Source organism: Aethina tumida, chromosome 6 (assembly GCF_024364675.1).
Source record: "Aethina tumida isolate Nest 87 chromosome 6, icAetTumi1.1, whole genome shotgun sequence".
Lineage (NCBI taxonomy): Eukaryota > Metazoa > Arthropoda > Insecta > Coleoptera > Nitidulidae > Aethina > Aethina tumida.
The window spans coordinates 13,562,096-13,581,130 of NC_065440.1; the positions used below are offsets into that span (position 1 = coordinate 13,562,096).

At 27.4% G+C, this 19,035-nt stretch overlaps 1 protein-coding gene and 1 non-coding gene across 2 annotated transcripts in view; both read left to right on the top strand.

Annotated features, from left to right (window-relative positions):
- LOC109603027 (uncharacterized) overlaps positions 1 to 19,035 on the top strand; it is a 169,566-nt gene that overhangs the window by 107,048 nt on the left and 43,483 nt on the right. The window contains exon 7 of the mRNA XM_049968421.1: positions 13,761 to 13,776. Within this exon, the coding sequence (XP_049824378.1) occupies positions 13,761 to 13,776 (16 nt within the window). The remainder of the gene's footprint in view (positions 1 to 13,760; positions 13,777 to 19,035) is intronic.
- Positions 6,769 to 6,840, top strand: Trnae-uuc (transfer RNA glutamic acid (anticodon UUC)). Its single transcript has one exon. It is a non-coding gene; the product is annotated as a tRNA-Glu (tRNA).

The following is a 19,035-nucleotide window of genomic DNA, read 5'->3' on the forward strand; positions in this document are numbered from 1 at the left end:
TGAAAATAATAATGATGATGAGTAATAGATATGTATAAATTAACAAAGATTACCCCAATTTTTGTGTGCTCAATCTTGTCTAGAATCTTCCCACCTTGAAGACAATAAAATAAGGAGTAATTAACTGTGATACAGAGCGAAATTATCTTCTATAACTTTAGATACTGTAACTATTTCTCGTTTTAAGAGTCAAATCTAATATAGAAACTTGCCACCTTGAAAACAATAACAGATGTACAAATTTAGAGTGACATGGAAGAAATATGTCTTATTTAACTTCAGATGCTTTAACTGTTTCAATTTTTGGAGGCTCAATCTTGTCTAGAATCTTCCCACCTTGAAGACAATAAAAGAAGGAGTTATTAACTGTGATACAGAGCGAAACTATCTTCTTTAACATTAGATACTGTAACTGTTTCTGGTTTTAAGAGTCAAATCTAATATAGAAACTTGCCACCTCGAAAGCAATAACAGATGTACAAATTTAGACTGACATGGAAGAAATATATCTTATTTAACTACAGATGCTTTAACTGTTTTAATTTTTGGAAGGTCATTCTTGTCTAGAATCTTCCCACCTTGAAGACAATAAAAGAAGGAGTAATTAACTGTGATACAGAGCGAAATTATCTTCTTTAACTTTAGATACTGTAACTGTTTCTCGTTTTAAGAGTCAAATCTAATATAGAAACTTGCCACCTTGAAAGCAATAACAGATGTACAAATTTAGACTGACATGGAAGAAATATATCTTATTTAACTACAGATGCTTTAACTGTTTTAATTTTTGGAAGGTCATTCTTGTCTAGAATCTTCCCACCTTGAAGACAATAAAAGAAGGAGTAATTAACTGTGATACAGAGCGAAATTATCTTCTTTAACTTTAGATACTGTAACTGTTTCTCGTTTTAAGAGTCAAATCTAATATAGAAACTTGCCACCTTGAAAGCAATAACAGATGTACAAATTTAGACTGACATGGAAGAAATATATCTTATTTAACTACAGATGCTTTAACTGTTTTAATTTTTGGAAGGTCATTCTTGTCTAGAATCTTCCCACCTTGAAGACAATAAAAGAAGGAGTAATTAACTGTGATACAGAGCGAAATTATCTTCTTTAACTTTAGATACTGTAACTGTTTCTCGTTTTAAGAGTCAAATCTAATATAGAAACTTGCCACCTTGAAAGCAATAACAGATGTACAAATTTAGACTGACATGGAAGAAATATATCTTATTTAACTACAGATGCTTTAACTGTTTTAATTTTTGGAAGGTCATTCTTGTCTAGAATCTTCCCACCTTGAAGACAATAAAAGAAGGAGTAATTAACTGTGATACAGAGCGAAATTATCTTCTTTAAGTTTAGATACTGTAACTGTTTCTGGTTTTAAGAGTCAAATCTAATATAGAAACTTGCCACCTTGAAAGCAATAACAGATGTACAAATTTAGAGTGACATGGAAGAAATATATCTTATTTAACTACAGATGCTTTAACTGTTTTAATTTTTGAAAGGTCATTCTTGTCTAGAATCTTCCCACCTTGAAGACAATAAAAGAAGGAGTAATTAACTGTGATACAGAGCGAAATTATCTTCTTTAACTTTAGATACTGTAACTGTTTCTCGTTTTAAGAGTCAAATCTAATATAGAAACTTGCCACCTTGAAAGCAATAACAGATGTACAAATTTAGAGTGACATGGAAGAAATATATCTTATTTAACTACAGATGCTTTAACTGTTTCAATTTTTGAGAGGTCAATCTTGTCTAGAATCTTCCCACCTTGAAGACAATAAAAGGAAGAGTTATTAACTGTGATACAGAGCGAAACTATCTTCTTTAACTTTAGATACTTTAACTGTTTCTCGTTTTAAGAGTCAAATCTAATATAGAAACTTGCCACCTTGAAAACAATAACAGATGTACAAATTTAGAGTGACATGGAAGAAATATATCTTATTTAACTACAGATGCTTTAACTGTTTCAATTTTTGAGAGGTCAATCTTGTCTAGAATCTTCCCACCTTGAAGACAATAAAAGAAGGAGTAATTAACTGTGATACAGAGCGAAATTATCTTCTTTAACTTTAGATACTGTAACTGTTTCTGGTTTTAAGAGTCAAATCTAATATAGAAACTTGCCACCTTGAAAGCAATAACAGATGTACAAATTTAGACTGACATGGAAGAAATATATCTTATTTAACTACAGATGCTTTAACTGTTTCAATTTTTGGAAGGTCAATCTTGTCTAGAATCTTCCCACCTTGAAGACAATAAAAGGAGGAGTTATTAACTGTGATACAGAGCGAAACTATCTTCTTTAACTTTAGATACTGTAACTGTTTCTGGTTTTAAGAGTCAAATCTAATATAGAAACTTGCCACCTTGAAAGCAATAACAGATGTACAAATTAAGAGTGACATGGAAGAAATATATCTTATTTAACTACAGATGCTTTAACTGTTTTAATTTTTGGAAGGTCATTCTTGTCTAGAATCTTCCCACCTTGAAGACAATAAAAGAAGGAGTAATTAACTGTGATACAGAGCGAAACTATCTTCTTTAACTTTAGATACTTTAACTGTTTCTGGTTTTAAGAGTCAAATCTAATATAGAAACTTAGCACCTTGAAAGCAATAACAGATGTACAAATTTAGAGACAAATTGAACAAATATATCTTATTTAACTTCAAAAGCTTTAACTTTGCCACCTTAAAAATAATAAGAGATGTACAAATTTAGAGAGACATAGAAAAATATTTCTTTTTTAACTACAAGTGGCTCAACTGTTTCAATTTTTGGGAGCTCAATCTTGTCTAAAATCTTCTCACCTTGAGAATAATTAAAGTCGAAGTAATTAAAAATGTTGCAGAACAAATAATCTTCATTTTTACATTCTCTGAATATAATAAATAAATAAATAAGTATTTTGTCTAGACCTTAAAACAACAAAAGCCCTGAAAATTAACAGAGATACAGAACAAAAAGATCTTAACCTTAGATAATGTCACTGTTTCTATTTTTAAAGTTAAACTTATTCTAGAATCAAGTCACGTTGAATATGATGAATGATGAGGAAATTAATGATGATTCAGGAAAAAGGAATTTCTCCAATTTTAGGTCTGTTTATTTTTCATTGCTAAATCTTACCTTAAATCTTGTCTTGTCAGTATCTTTAAATTTGGAAGGTAATCTGAAAAAATAAAAAATTTAAATAAATTAATTTTAAGAATGAAATTTCATCTCTAATCTTATCAGCTTTAAATTATTAAAAGTGAAGAAAATTAACAGTGATTCACCTTCCTCTTTGTGATTAACGAAGATTAACACAAACTGGAAACAGTTTCGTTTATAAAAGATGAAACATAAAGTTTAATAAACCCATTAAAACGAATTGTCCAGATGCGAATTGGAAAACAGTGTATTTTCAACATAGTTGTAATTATCAACAAATCGCACAAACACTGAATCGGCATAATGTTTATAATACTGACCTCGATCCGCGATTTTGCAAATTTAACAATGTTTCAATTTCAAGTTTATAATTATCCGCAGGAATGTGTGGTTTGCATTTAAACAGATAAAAAAAAAAATGTACGTTATTAATAAGACGGAATCCGCTTACGGCAATTAAATACGTGTAAAATAAAGGCCGATTGTTTGGTATTAGTCAGAATCGTTTTGGAACGTGATATTTTTAGTTAAAAAATACTTTAAATAGTATCGGGTTTGACGATTGCCGTCGAGGATTTCTGCTTAAGGAAACTTAATATTTTATCAGTTGCTGGAATTGTGCGTGAATGTTTATGTTAAACGTAACAAAGCTGAAATGCTAAATGTTCGCGAAACGCCAAGAATTTGTAAATTCACACTTGGCAATTAATATCACGTTGTCTGTGGTGCCGGTTGATAATTAACTACGCTAAATTATAATTTATTTTTAATTTATTAGTAACACCCAAAAACACAAATTTTCTACGCTGAAATTTTCAGCACAATTGGAAAGTATTAATCGATTTCTTATAATAGACTTGAAACATGAGTAAAAAGCAATATTAGATAATGGAAAAAATTATTTAAAATTTAAAACTTCCTACAGAACCATTTAAATAGTTTAACGACTGTTTTCATTGTATACAGAACTTTCTTCATTAGGTGCAGAATTGTTTAAGAAGTTTTAGTACTGTCTTAATTATATAAAAAATAGCTGGGGAAGTTTTACAATTGTCTTAATTCCCTACAGAACTAATTATACAGTTTAACGACTGTTTTCATTGTATACAGAACTGTTTAATACATTTCAGAACTTTCTTCATTGTGTGCAGAATTATTTAAGAAGTTTTAGAACTCTCTTAATTATATAAAAATAGTTGGGGAAGTTTTACAACTGTCTTAATTTCATACAAAACTAATTATACAGTTTAACGACTGTTTCATTGTATACAGAACTGTTTAATACATTTCGGAACTTTCTTCATTGTGTGCAGAATTATTTAAGAAGTTTTAGACCTCTCTTAATTATATAAAAATAGTTGGGGAAGTTTTACAACTGTCTTAATTTCATACAGAACTCTTTATTATATTTCAGAACTTTCTTCATTGTGTGCATAATTATTTAAGAAGATTTAGAACTCTCTTACTTTTATAAAAAATTACTGTCTTGGCAGCCTACAGAACAATTTAAAGAGTTTAACTACTGTTTTCATTATATACTGTGTTTTCTGAATATATTTCAGAATTTTCTTCATTATGTGCAGAATTATTTAAGAAGTATTGGAACTCTCTTAATTGTATAAAAAATTGCTGGGGAAGTTTTACAACTATCTTAACTTCCTACAGAACAATTTAAAGAGTTTAACGACTTTTTTCATTGTATACAGGACTGTTTAATACATTTCAAAACTTTCATCATTGTGACCAGAATTATTTAAGAAGTTTTAGAACTCTCTTAATTATATAAAAAACTGCTGGGAAAGTTTTACAGCTGTCTTATCTTTCTACAGAATTTTTTAAAGAGTTTAATGACTGTTTTCATTGTATACAGAACTGTTTAATATATTTCAGAACTTTATTCATTGTGTGCAGAGTTATTTAAGAAGATTTAGAACTCTCTTAATTATATAAAAAATTGCTGGGGATGTTTTACAATTGTCTTAACTTCCTACAGAACTATTTAAAGAGTTTAACAACTGTTTTCATTGTATACAGAACTGTTTAATATATTTCAGAACTTTCTTCATTGTTTGCAGAATTATTTTAGAAGTTTTAGGAACTCTCTTAATTATATAAAAATTGCTGGGAAAGTTTTACAACTGTCTTAGCTCCCTATAAAACCATTTAAAGAGTTTAACGACTGTTTTCATTGTTTACAGAACTGTTTAATATATTTCAGAACTTTCTTCATTGTTAGCAGAATTATTTAAGAGGGTTTAGAACTCTCTTAATTATTTAAAAATTGCTGGGGAAGTTTTATAGTTGTCTTAACTCCCCTTTGAGCTATTTAAAGAGTTTAATGACTGTTTTCATTGTATACAAAACTATTTAATATATTTCAGAACTTTTTCATTGTGTGCAGAATTATTTAAGAAGTTTTCACATTCTCTTAATTATATAAAAAATTGCTGGAAATGTTTTACAACTGTTTTAACTCCCTAAAGAACTATTTAATGAGTTTAACGACTGTTTTCATTATATACTGAACTGTTTAATATATTTAAGAACTTTCTTCATTGTGTGCAGAATTATTTAAGAAGTTTTAGAACTGTCTTAATCATATAAAAAATTGCTGAGAAAGATTTACAACTGTCTTAACTTCCTACAGAACTATTGAAAGAGTTTACCGACTGTTTGCATTGTATACAGAACTGTTTAAAATATTTCAGAACTTTCTTCATTTTGTATAGAATAATTTAAGCTAAAGAAATCTTTTAATTTTTTAGAAAGTTTTAGAACTCTTGAAGGATTAGGATGTTTTCCAACTGTTTTAACTTCTTACAGAATTATTTAAGAAGCTTCAGAATTGTCTTCATTTTTGTATAAAATTATTTAAGATGTTTTAGAAATATTTTAATTTTTTAGAAAGTTAGATCTCTCTTGATGAATTTTAATTTAATTTTTGAATTGCTTTTATTGTATACAGAATTATTTATATATTTTCAGAACCTCTTCACAGTTTATAGAATTATTTAAGAAGATTTAGAAGTTGAATTCACTATTATTAATCAAAGAAACCATTAACAATTTCTACTTCCACATAAAATTTTGCCATAAAATATTTGTTCAATTCCTCACGATGTTTATTTTTATGTAACCAACGCTGCCGCCAATGTCGCAACGCATAAAAACAAAAACGAAAATCGGTATAAAAAAAATCGCACCGGCATCGAAAAATTTTGCGCAACACTCGCACAAAATTCCGACCGTACGTAAAGTAGACTAAACACCGTTTAGGTTTGCGGGTCATACGATCTTTCCGACCGTACCTTTTTTTCGCCCATTTTATTGATATTTTCGCACTGATTTATCGCGTTTCGCCTTTTGAGCTTTGTGTGTGTGTGTGTGTGTGTGTGTGAGGTCACTGCTGAAATTAAATATCCCCACCGGATGTTTGCATCTGCACACGAAATCACCGTCGTTACGAAAACCACGTACAAATCGTGAATGTTAATCGGATTCCGTTTTGTTTATCGGGTGAAAAACAAAACATTTTTGTTTTTACGTTTCGAATGTGGTCCATGTTCATACACATGTTTTACAAGATCCGATATGGTCTAGTGGCTAGGATACCTGGCTTTCACCCAGGAGGCTCGGGTTCGATTCCCGGTATCGGAAGAACTTTTTTTAGATTTTTTTTTTGGTACTACTTTCTTAAAACGTTCTTTTGAACCACCTAATTTATAATAACCCATATAAAATCGTGTACTTCTAATAATAGACTACTTTGTATTTCGGTACTTGCAGGATTTCAAGGATTATGCGAGTACCAACTATAAATCTTTTCAAATTTACTCAATATGATGGTTCACGAATATTAGAATGACTGATTACCCAGTACTTCAGTCATATGGATACAAGATACTCGAGTACCACTGACAAGAGTACTTGACTGAAAACATTAATTTTAACTCAACCATATTGTTACTACATGAATTAAATAATGATGGCAGAATTAAGTAAAGGTAAAAATGGAGATCTCCATACTAGAGTATTTGTAAGAATCAAATGATTATCAGAGTAATGAGTACCGAGTACCAAATAATTCAAATGTTCTTGGTATGACGCCAGTACACAAATATTCGGATACCCATGTACCTGGTACTTCAGGCATTCGGATACAGGATATTAGAGTACCATTGATAAGAGTACTTTACCAAAAACTTTCAATTTAACCCTATCATATTGTTATTACATGAATTAAATGGTGATGACGGAGTGAAGTAAATCTAAGAATCAAATTCTCCATACTGAAATATTTGTACGAATCGAATGATCATCAGAGTACTGAGTACTGTGTACAAAACAACGCAGATGTTCTTAGTATGACCCCAGTTCACGGATATTCGAATGCTTGAGTACCTGGTATTCAGTCATTCGGTTACAGGATACTCGGGTACCACCGTCAGGAGTACTTTACCGAAAACATTAATTGTTACTACATGAATTCAATATTGGTGGCAGAATTAAGTAAATTTAAAAATCGAATTCTTCATATTGGAGTATTTGTACTAATCGAATGATCATCTGAGTACTGAGTACCGTGTACAAAGCAATGTAAATGTTCTTAGTATGAGCCCAATTCACGGATATTCGAATGCTTGAGTACCTGGTATTCAGTCATTCGGTTACAGGATACTCGGGTACTACCGTCGGAAGTACTTTACCGAAAACATTAATTGTTACTACATGAATTCAACATTGGGGTCAGAATTAAGTAAATTTAAGAATCCCGTTCTCCATATTAGAATATTTGTACGAATCGAATGATCATCAGAGTACTGAGTACCATGTACAAAGCAATGCAAATGTTCTTAGTATGACCCCAGTTCACGGATATTCGAATGCCCGAGTACCTGGTATATAAGTCATTCGAGTACAGCATACTGGGGTACCAGTGACAAGAGTACTTTACAGAAAACACTGATTTTAACCCAATCATATTGTTAGTACATGAATTAAATACTGATGGTAGAATTAAGTAAATCTAAGAATAGAGTTCTCCGTACTGGGGTACTTGTAAAAACTGAATGATCATCCGAGTACCAAATAACATGTACAGAGCTATTCAAGTGAACTTTGTGTACGAGTTCACGGCTTAGTACTTCAAGCATTCGAACACTCCCAGCGGAGGTACTCGAATCCTGAGAGTACGTGGGGGATCAAGTAGTACTCGATTATTGTACTAGAATTACACCAATTTCAACCCACCAACAAGTAAACGGCGTCATGGGAAAGCTCGCAGCTTTGAAGTTTCAATTTGTGACCAAATAAAAAAAACAAAACCGAATTAATCGTAACATCAGATCGGATCAATGAAGATATAGTGGGATTGAAGCGTAGCGGGATTGTCAGTTTGCCGGTACACGACATACCGACACAATCATAGCACACTTAGCACACGTGCTGACAGCGCTACGTGACCGTTTTTTTTTCTGCTCTTTGTCTCTCTCTTGGTTCGTGTTTTCGACGGCGACAACGCTCAAACGACCCAAAACGGAACAATTATCGTGATGGTTCTATTAGCTGACTTAATTGTTTCCAATAGTTAACTTGGCAGTTAAAACAATCTGTTTCGTTTAATGATATATGTTAAAAGTTAAAACTAGTCTAAGTTTATCATAATTAATTATCTTCTTCAGTTTATTAGCTTCTTAACAGTTATTAAGTTATATTAACAGTTAATTTGATAGTTTGTCAAGTGACCAAAAGTAGATTTTCAACATGAGAAAAACTAAAATTTTTACTCATTTACATAAGTAAACAATTATTAAAACAATTACATATTTAAATTATATTTTTAATTATTTAATTAAGTACTTCGACAGTTAATAATCTTATAAATATTTTTGGTACTTCAGTTAAACATTTAAAAAACATTAACATTAAGCATTAAGCTGTTGGGATGGTTCTATTAATTGTCTTTTGTTGGAATTATGTTAACAGTTAATTTAGTACTTTATCAAGTTTAACAGGTACCAAAACTAGACTGCTTTCTCATCGTGAGAATATCTAAAAATTGTTACTTAACTGAATTTTGTTCTGTCTTCGAAGTACTTCAATAGTTAATAATCTTATAAATATTTTAGTACTGTAGTTTAATATTTAAAAAAACATAAACTGTGAAGTTTAATATGAATAACTATTAGGATTGTTTTATTAATTGCTTTAATAGTTATTAAAATTATTCAGTAATTCAGTACTTAGCCAAGTTTAACAATTATTAAAACTGTATCTGTTTTCCCATCATGAGAAAAAATCAAAAATGTTACTCATTTGAATAAATAAACAGTTATTAAAACTCAATATTTTCATTAATTTTTTAGTTGTTTAATTGTTTAAGTACTTTGATAGTTAATAATCTTGATTTGACAGTTAATAAATTTAATTTTACTTATGTTAACTAAACAATTTAAGTTTAATTAAAAGATTAATGATAATTTTATTAACTTTCATTAAAATTAATATGTTAACAGTTAATTTAGAAGATCTCAAAATGATGATTTAACTGTTAATAATCAAATTTTTTAAGATTTTAGTAATATTTTTAAGTGTAAAAGTGTTTTAGCCATATTAATTATTAATATAGTAAAGTACTGTTGTCTTGTTATTAAGTGAATCGACAGTTAACAATCATTTAAAAGGTATTAACTTAAATGTTTAACATAACCAACTGTTGGGATGGTTTTATTAAGTGTCTTAAATATTGTTGGAATTATGTTAACAGTTAATTTAGTACTTAACCAAGTTTAACTTTTACCAAAACTAGATTGTTAAAAGTCAATTCTAAATTTGAATTATATTTTTAACTGTTATTGGAAGTATTTCCACAATTAATAATCTTATAAATATTTTAGTACTTCAGTTAAATATTTAATAAAACATGAGTTTTATTATAAACAGCTATTAGGATTGTTTTATTAATTGCTTTAAGACTTATTAAAATTACGTTAACAGTTAATTCAGTACTTTACCAAGATAAACAATAACTAAAACTGTATCTGTTTTTCCAACACGAGAAAAACCAAAAATGAACAATTATTAAAACTCAATATTTTCATTAAATTTTTAGTTGTTTAATTGTTTAAGCACTTTGATAGTTAATAATCTTGATTTGACAGTTAATAAATTTAATTTTACTTATGTTAACTAAACAATTTAAGTTTAATTATAAGATCATATAAGATTTAACTTTCATTAAAATTAATGTTAACAGTTAATTTAGAAGATTAGAAATGATGATTTAACTTAACAATTATTATTAACATAATCAGATTTTTTTTAAGATTTTAGTAATATTTTTAAGTGTAAAAATGTTTTAGCCATATTAACTATTAATATATTAAAGTGCTGTTGTCTAGTTATTATGTGAATAGACAGCTAATATGCATTTATAAAGCATTAACTTAAATTATTAACAACAACAACAACAAACAACTGTTGGGGTGGTTTTATTAATTGTCTTAAATATTATTGGAATTAAGTTAACAGTTAATTTATTACTTTAGCAAGTTTAACTGTTACCAAAACTAGGTTGATAAAAGTCAATTCTAAATTTGAATTACATTTTTAACTGTTCTTGGAGGTACGTCCACAGTTCTTATAAATATTTTAGTACTTCAGTTAAATATTTAAATCATGAGGTTTAATATAGACAACTATTAGGATAGTTTTATTAATTGCTTTAAGAATTATTAAAATTAAGTTAACAGTTAATTTAGTACTTTGCCAAGATTAACAATAACTAAAACTGTATCTGTTTTTCCAACACGAGAAAAACCAAAAATGAACAATTATTAAAACTAATTTTTTTTATTAAATTTTTAGTTATTTAATTGTTTAAGCACTTTGATAGTTAATAATCTTGATTTAACAGTTAATAAACTTAATTTTACTTATGTTAACTAAACAATTTAAATTTAATTATATGATCAATGATAATTTTATTAACTTTCATTAAAATTAATTTGTTAACAGTTAATTTAGATGATAATTTAACTGTTAATAATCAATTTTTTTAGGATTTTAGTAATATTTTTAAGTGTAAAAGTGTTTTATTCATATTAATTATTAATATATTAAAGTACTGTTGTTTAGTTATTAAATGAATTGACAGTTAACAAGATTAATTATAACTTTGACAGTTAACAGAATCCAGAAAGTCACCATAAAAACAAAATTAAAAGCCGTTTGCGTCTGATTTAAATCGTGAAATTGCGGTTGAAAACCGAACAATAAATAACTAACATTGGACGTATCTTCAGAATCGCGTTCGACACGTCTAAGATTTTTGTCACAGGAGTGAAAACGTGAAAAGACATTTTTGTTTGGCTAAGGTGTTAACGTTTCCCGATGAAAAGAGGACACGTTTTTTGTTAGTTTTTAATATGTGCTGCCGGCCAGTCGACCGGCGTGCACGTGCAGGTCGCGTAAAAAATCGTGCAAGGAATCGGTACGTGTTCTTCCCCCTTCGTTTCGGTCACAGGTAACCGTCCGTCTCTTTTATGCGCTTTCCTCAAATAATTCCGGACGGGTGTAGGTTTAATGAAAGGAATTCTGGTTTCATGAAAGAGTTGGAACCGAATCGGTTCGTACTTATTATTACGAAAACGAGATTCGACCGCTCGATAATACGGTTGGCGAGCGATTTTTTCGATGCGAAAGGGATGATTTTATCGGGACGGGCAGCTGCTGTTTATGGTTTTTTTTTGTAAATATTATGAAAAGATAGTTTTTTGAATAAATCGAGCGTCTCAACTAGTTCTTGATCTCCCTGTTATCTTAGCTGTTGATCGGGATTCGATTTTTCAATTCAATTTTTTTTGGACAGGTCTCAAATTTCACTTTTATTTGTTACTTAAAAGAGGTAAATCCATTACTAAGTACAATTTAACTGTTAACAATTAATATTAGAGTTATTTAACTATTAATTATAGTTATAGAAAACTCTTAACAGTTAATTATTTTTATAGCTCAAACTTACCTAAATGAAATTAATTAAAAATATTCATTAACTGTTTTGTTATTTAACAATTAGTTATTGTTACTGAAAATCCTTTTGACAGTTAATTATTTTAACAGATATGCTTTTTAATAGTTAAGTATATCAATTTTATTTATTAAATTTTTGACAAGATCAATTTTTTTCTGGCCAAAAATATTCATTAACTGTTAACAGTTAATTTTTGAGTTATTAGTTAACTATTAGTTATTGTTATAGAAATTTTTTTTAACTGTTAAATATTTTAATAGGTATGCCTTTTAATAGTTAGATCTACATTATTCAATTATTTAATTATTAGTTATTATTATAGAAAATTCCTTTAACTGTTAAATATTTTAATAGATATGCTTTTTAATAGTTAATAGTATTTAAATTGTACTAAATATTTTTACAAGATCTACATTGTTCCATTTTTTCTGGACAAATTTCAAACTGTTATTTTTATATCTTACCTAAAATAAATTAATTAAAAATATTCATTAACTGTTAACAATTATTCTTTGAGTTATTTATCAATTAGTTATTTTGATAGTTAATTATTTTAATAGATGTGCTTTTTAAGACTTAAATATATCAATTTTATTTATTAAATTTTTGGGAAGATAATTATTCAATTTTTTCTGACCAAATTTCAAACTTCTATTTTTGTATATTACCAAAAAGAAATTAATTAAAAATATTCATTAACTGTTAACAATTAATCTTTGAGTTATTTAACTATTATTATAGAAAATTACTTTAACTGTTAAATATTTTATTTGATATGCTTTTTAATAGTTATGTATATAAATTTTATTTACTAAATTTTTTACAAGATCTACATTGTTCAATTTTTTCTGAACAAATTTCAAACTGTTATTTTTATATCTTACCTAAAATAAATTAATTAAAAATATTCATTAACTGTTAACAATTAATCTTTGAGTTATTTATCAATTAGTTATTGTTACAGAAATTCATTTTGATAGTTAATTATTTTAATAGATGTGCTTTTTAAGAGTTAAGTATATCAATTTTATTTATTAAATTTTTGGGAAAATCTACATTATTCAATTTTTTCTGTCCAAACTTCAAACTTCTATTTTTGTATATTACCAAAAAGAAATTAATTAAAAATATATATTAACTATTAACAATTAATCTTTGAGGTATTTAACTATTAGTTATTCTTACTGAAAATCTTCGTAACAGTTAATTATTTTAATTGTTACTATATTATTTTTTTTTTTTCTTAATTCTACACTGCTCATTTTTTCTTGTCAAATTGTAAGGTTATTTTAGTGTATTTCCTAAAAAAAGTTAAAAATATTCATTAATTGTTAACAATTAATCTTTGAATCATTTAATTAATAATTTTATTATAATAGTTAATTATATTTATGTATAATCTTTGTGATAGTTAAGTTTGTCAATATAATTTATAAAATTTCTCAAGAGAATTTTAGAACTTTTGAATTTAATTAAAAATATCTTTTAATTAATAACTTTTAAGTTTAGTTATATAAAAAACTTCTAACAGTTATTATTGTTGCAGATAAACTTTTTGACTGGTAAGTACAAGTTTATTAATTAAATTTTTGTCAATATGTCAAAAGTAGTTTTTTTATCGTACTTTAAATAAGTTATATTAACAGTTAACTATTATTCTCTAGTAGTCATTTAACTAACAGTTAACTGTTTTTAAAACTTTTTAAAGCTTTTTGACAGTGATTATCAATTTTATTTATTAATAATAACTGTCCAATTTTTTTTAACACATTTTAAACTTACTTAACGAAGTTAATTAAAAATATTCATTAACTGCTAACAGTTAATTAACTGTTTATTTAGTATTAGTTATTTTTATAGAAAAGTCTATAGTTAGTAGTTAAATATTTTAAAAATAACTCTTTTCTCAATTGATTATATCAGTTTCATATATTAAATTTTTAACAACCCCTTTTTTATAAAGAAATTTTTAATTATAAATTTAAAATCTTAGAAAAAGGTTTATAATTTATAATGTGTATTATAATATTTTTCTTGAGGGTCACAAATAAATGTAAGGGTATTATTTCCCAGTTTTACCTGTCCCTTAAGAATTCAAATAATCGACATTACCACTTTTATTTAGGGGAGAAATAACATCAATCAAGTTACATCATTAACCAGTCGTGGAAATATCATATGTCCCCCTAACCCTTCATTTTCCATATTTTTTACCTAAAAAAGTCCCCGACAATAACTTGAGACATTTTTTCGACTACCTAAAAACCTTGAAAAAAGGGGAAGATGTAAGCTTACACCCGAGTTTTTGTGATTGATTAAATAAAACGTGAAACACACACACACACACACACACGGGTTGTGAGAAAATCTCGGAAACTTCGCATTTCAGGTAGTAATTAAGTGTTTTGCAGTTGTGTCATAATCGTGATGAAGACAGAACAATAATCCACGGCGACTTAATTTTTCATTATTTACTGAATGCGTTCAGAATCGGGCGAGCCGTTTTAATTAATAATTTCACATTCCATCGCCCCATTCGCCCACGCCGACTGCGACTGTTGGAAAACGAAAATTAAAAATTACTAAAACAAAAACAAAAAAAAAAAAAAAAAATGAAGACCGTGTAACACGAAAATTTATGTATTTTAATCGAATTATATTACAATAAACGGTAGGCCCGAACATTAAAAAGGAGTGACTCACCGAACAATAATTGAATACGCCTTAAAAATAAAAATTATGCCGTTGCGAACCCGAGACTTTGGAATAATAAAACACGAACGAAATAGCAAAAGACAATGACTGCGCTGCGCAACGCAACGAGATCGTAGAATTTTTCGGTGTGCCCACATACATGTGCCCGCTCCGTTCCTCTCCCGTTCATTGGGACTAATTTGGGTGGCGGTGTTAAATTGATTCAATATTATCTCTTTTGAATATTCAAATTTATTACGCACCACGACCACTTCAATTGACGCGAGTTTAAATCAATTGACGATGTTCAAATTTTGGTAACTGGTAATTAATGTAGCCATAAAAATGATTGAATTTACTGACGGTACAAGCACTAAAATTTGAATGTGGTTTTGATTAAATATTGATTAAATATGAAATGTACTAAAATATATTGTAATATTTCAGTTTTACAATTTAATACTATTAACAATTAATAAATTCTCTTTGACTATTACAAATTACATTAAAGTATTATAAAAAAGTAGATTACAGATAAAATTAAACCACTTTCTCTAGTTGTATGTGACAGTTAAATATTTTTAATTCACAGTTTAGGATAACAAACTATTAAAAATTATAATTGCTTATATATTTGTTGGTATCGAATGTTGTTAATATCTAATTGTGACAGTTTTCAATTTAATATACACTTACAGTTAAATGTTATAAATTAACAGTTAAGGGTAACAAGCTATCAAACATTTAATTGTTTAAATATTTTTTGGTGGTTGAATATTATCTCAGTTAATAGTGATGGTTTTAAATTTAAATAAGAAAGCTCATTTAAAATTACTCAGTTATACATGTATGTCCGTACAGTTATTGTTACATTTCTTTGATAATTATATATAACAGTTAAATATTACAAATTCACAGTTAATGGTAACAAAATTTAGAACATAATTTAAATAATAGCACCCATTTAGTATTAATTAATTGTCTTTAGTCTTTTGTGACAATTAAATATAATAGTTAAATATTACAAATTCACAGTTAATGATAATAAAATTTAGAACATAATTTTAATAACAGCACCTACATAATATTAATAAATTATCTATAGTCTTTTATGACAGTAACAGTTAAATGTAATAATTTGCAGTTAAGGGTAACAAGGTTAAAAATTATAATTACTGAGATATTTTGTCCTAGTCGAATATTATTGACAGCTAATTTTGATAGTCTTTTACTTAAACAACAAGTCTCATTTAAAAATAGTCAGTTGTATATATATGACAGTACAATTATTAAATGTTTCTGACAATTAAATATAACAGTTAAATGTTACAAATTCTCAGTTAATGATAACAAAATTTAAATAACAGTACCTACTTAATATTAATAAATTATCTGTAGTCTTTTATGACAATTAAATATAACAATTAAATCCAATAATTCGTAGTTAAGGGTAACAAGGTTAAAAATTATAATTACTTAGATATTTTTTTGTAGTCGAAATTGATCAGTTATACTTGTGTAATAGTTAACTTAACTAATAATTAAATATAACAGTTAAATGTTGCAAATTCACAGTTAATGGAAACAAAATTTTAAACATAATTTAACTAACAACACCAACTTATGACAATTAAATATAACAGTTAAATATAATAAAGTCACAGTTAAGGGTAACAAGGTTAAAAATTATAATTGCTTAGATATTTTGTCGTAGTCGACAGCAAATTTTGATAATTTTTTACTTAAATAATAATTCTTATTTAAAATTATATTTGTACGACAGTTTAGTTATTGTTAAACTTTCTTGACAATTAAATATAACAGTTAAATGTTATAAATTCACAATTAATGATGACAAACTTTAGAATATAATTTAAATAAAAGCATCCACTTAATATTAATCAATTATCTCTAGTCTTTTGTGATAATTAAATATAACAATTAAATGTAATAAACTCACAGTTAAAGGTAACAAGGTTAAAATTATAATTGCTTAGATATTTTGTCGTAGTCGAATATTATTGACAGTTAATTTTGGGAGTTTTTAACTTAAATAATAACTCTCATTTAAAATGAGTTAGTTATATTTACATATACGTCAGTACAGTTAACTAACAATTATATATAACAGTTAACAAGTTATTAATATAGTTAACTTTTAATAAATCAATTAAAACTGACAAATTTAAAATTAATAATAACAGTTTTTTTTGAGTTCTTCTGTTCATTTTTGGCAGTCAAATACAATTGACAGTTAATTTCAATAGTTTAAATTTTCAATAATTTAAATAAAATATCACTCAAAATTACTAAATTATATATACTTAGTGTGGTTATAGATAATTTCTTTTAAATTTGAATATCACAGTTAAATGTGACAAAATTATAATTAATTAAAAGTTATAATTGCTTAATTAATTTTTGGTAGTCGAGTGTTATTTATTGACAGTTAATTTTAATAGCGTATAATTTAAATAAAAAATCTCATAAAAATAGTCAATTATATACAGTTAATAAAGTTTACAGTAAATTTATTCAGGGCTAATTTAAAATTAGTGACAACTCTTTATTAATTTTTGGCAGTCGTATAAAATTTCAGTACTAAATAACGAAACCTACTTAAAATTTACTAATTATGTATAGATGATGTGATTATAGATAACATCTGTGACATTTAATTACCAAAGATAAATGAAATAAATTTACAAATAAAATATATATATATATTAACTGCTTAGTTAACTTTTGGCTATCGAATATTATTGACAGTTAATTTTTATAGTTTAAAATCTAAATAATAAAACCCTCTTAAAATTAATCAATTATGTATAGTTAGTGTTATTATAGATAACTTCTTTGACATTTAAATGTGACAAATATGCAATTAAGTATAAAAAGCTATTAAAAGATATAATTGCTTAGTTAATTCTTGGGAGTCGAATATTATTGACAATTAATTTTAATTAGTAAATTAGTAAAATATTATTATAGTTCACTCCACTGTAGTATTTATTTTTTATCCTTCTCTGACTTTCAGTATAAATTTGTACATTTGTAGTGTTTATTGGACAAATGTGGGCGACATTTTTTGTTCATTTAAAACAATTACTTTGTACATTTGTAGCATTTTATCACTTATATAAAAAAAAAACTGCATTTTTATCTATCTTTGGTCGAATAAAAAGACAAAAACTGGTGAGTCAAAATGCAGATACACAACATAAAAATATTAATAAAGAGTTGGCGAATTTTGAGCGGACTTAAGAGGGAACGAACGCGGCGAACGTTCAACCTTCTCGCGAAAAGACGACGAGAACCAGTTTCGGAGGGTTTTCGGAGCCCGAAAAAATGCATTCGAAAACGATTACATATTGCGGGCATATTGAAAAATCGCAATAAATTATGTCAACGGACGGAGCAAATAAAAACCGATAGGGCCCCAATAATTCTGTCCGGCGCGGGCACAAATTTAAATATGAATATGAGGCTTGTTAGCGTTTTTTAACATGGTTTTTTGGGGGCAACCCCTTCATGCAATAACGATATAAAAGTCGATTTCGGTGACCGGGCCCTCATTTGCATACGCGTCTCGATCCGTTCCGAAAATCTACACCCCTTTTTTCCTCTTTTTGTTTGTTTATTCCTTTCTTCTCCTCTACACTCCTCACGCACCGTGAATTTGTGTCGAATACATTAGTCGATATTTTTTGGGGACATGTGCTAATATACAATCGTTTCAAATTACAGGTATACTTTTTATTTAAACACACACACACACACACAAGTTAATATTTTAAATTATGTTAATGTCCCGAATAGAATTCGCAATGGCGTACCAACTCGTAATTTATTCGTAAGCGCATTTGCATACAATAAAATATGAACGAAGAATTCGAATTTCCATATCGGCGCATTTTAAAAATGGAAATCCATATTGTTCCGTTGAAATTTCAGGTAACGCGACGAAAAAAAAAAAAACAAATAAGTAAAACGAACATGTCACCCATGGAAGTTTTAATTAAAGGCGACATGTTAGCATGTTACGGTTTATGTTTGACCCAGATAATCGAAAAATGATGAAATTATTAAAATATTTTTTTTTATTCAAATTTGTAGTCGACTTATTT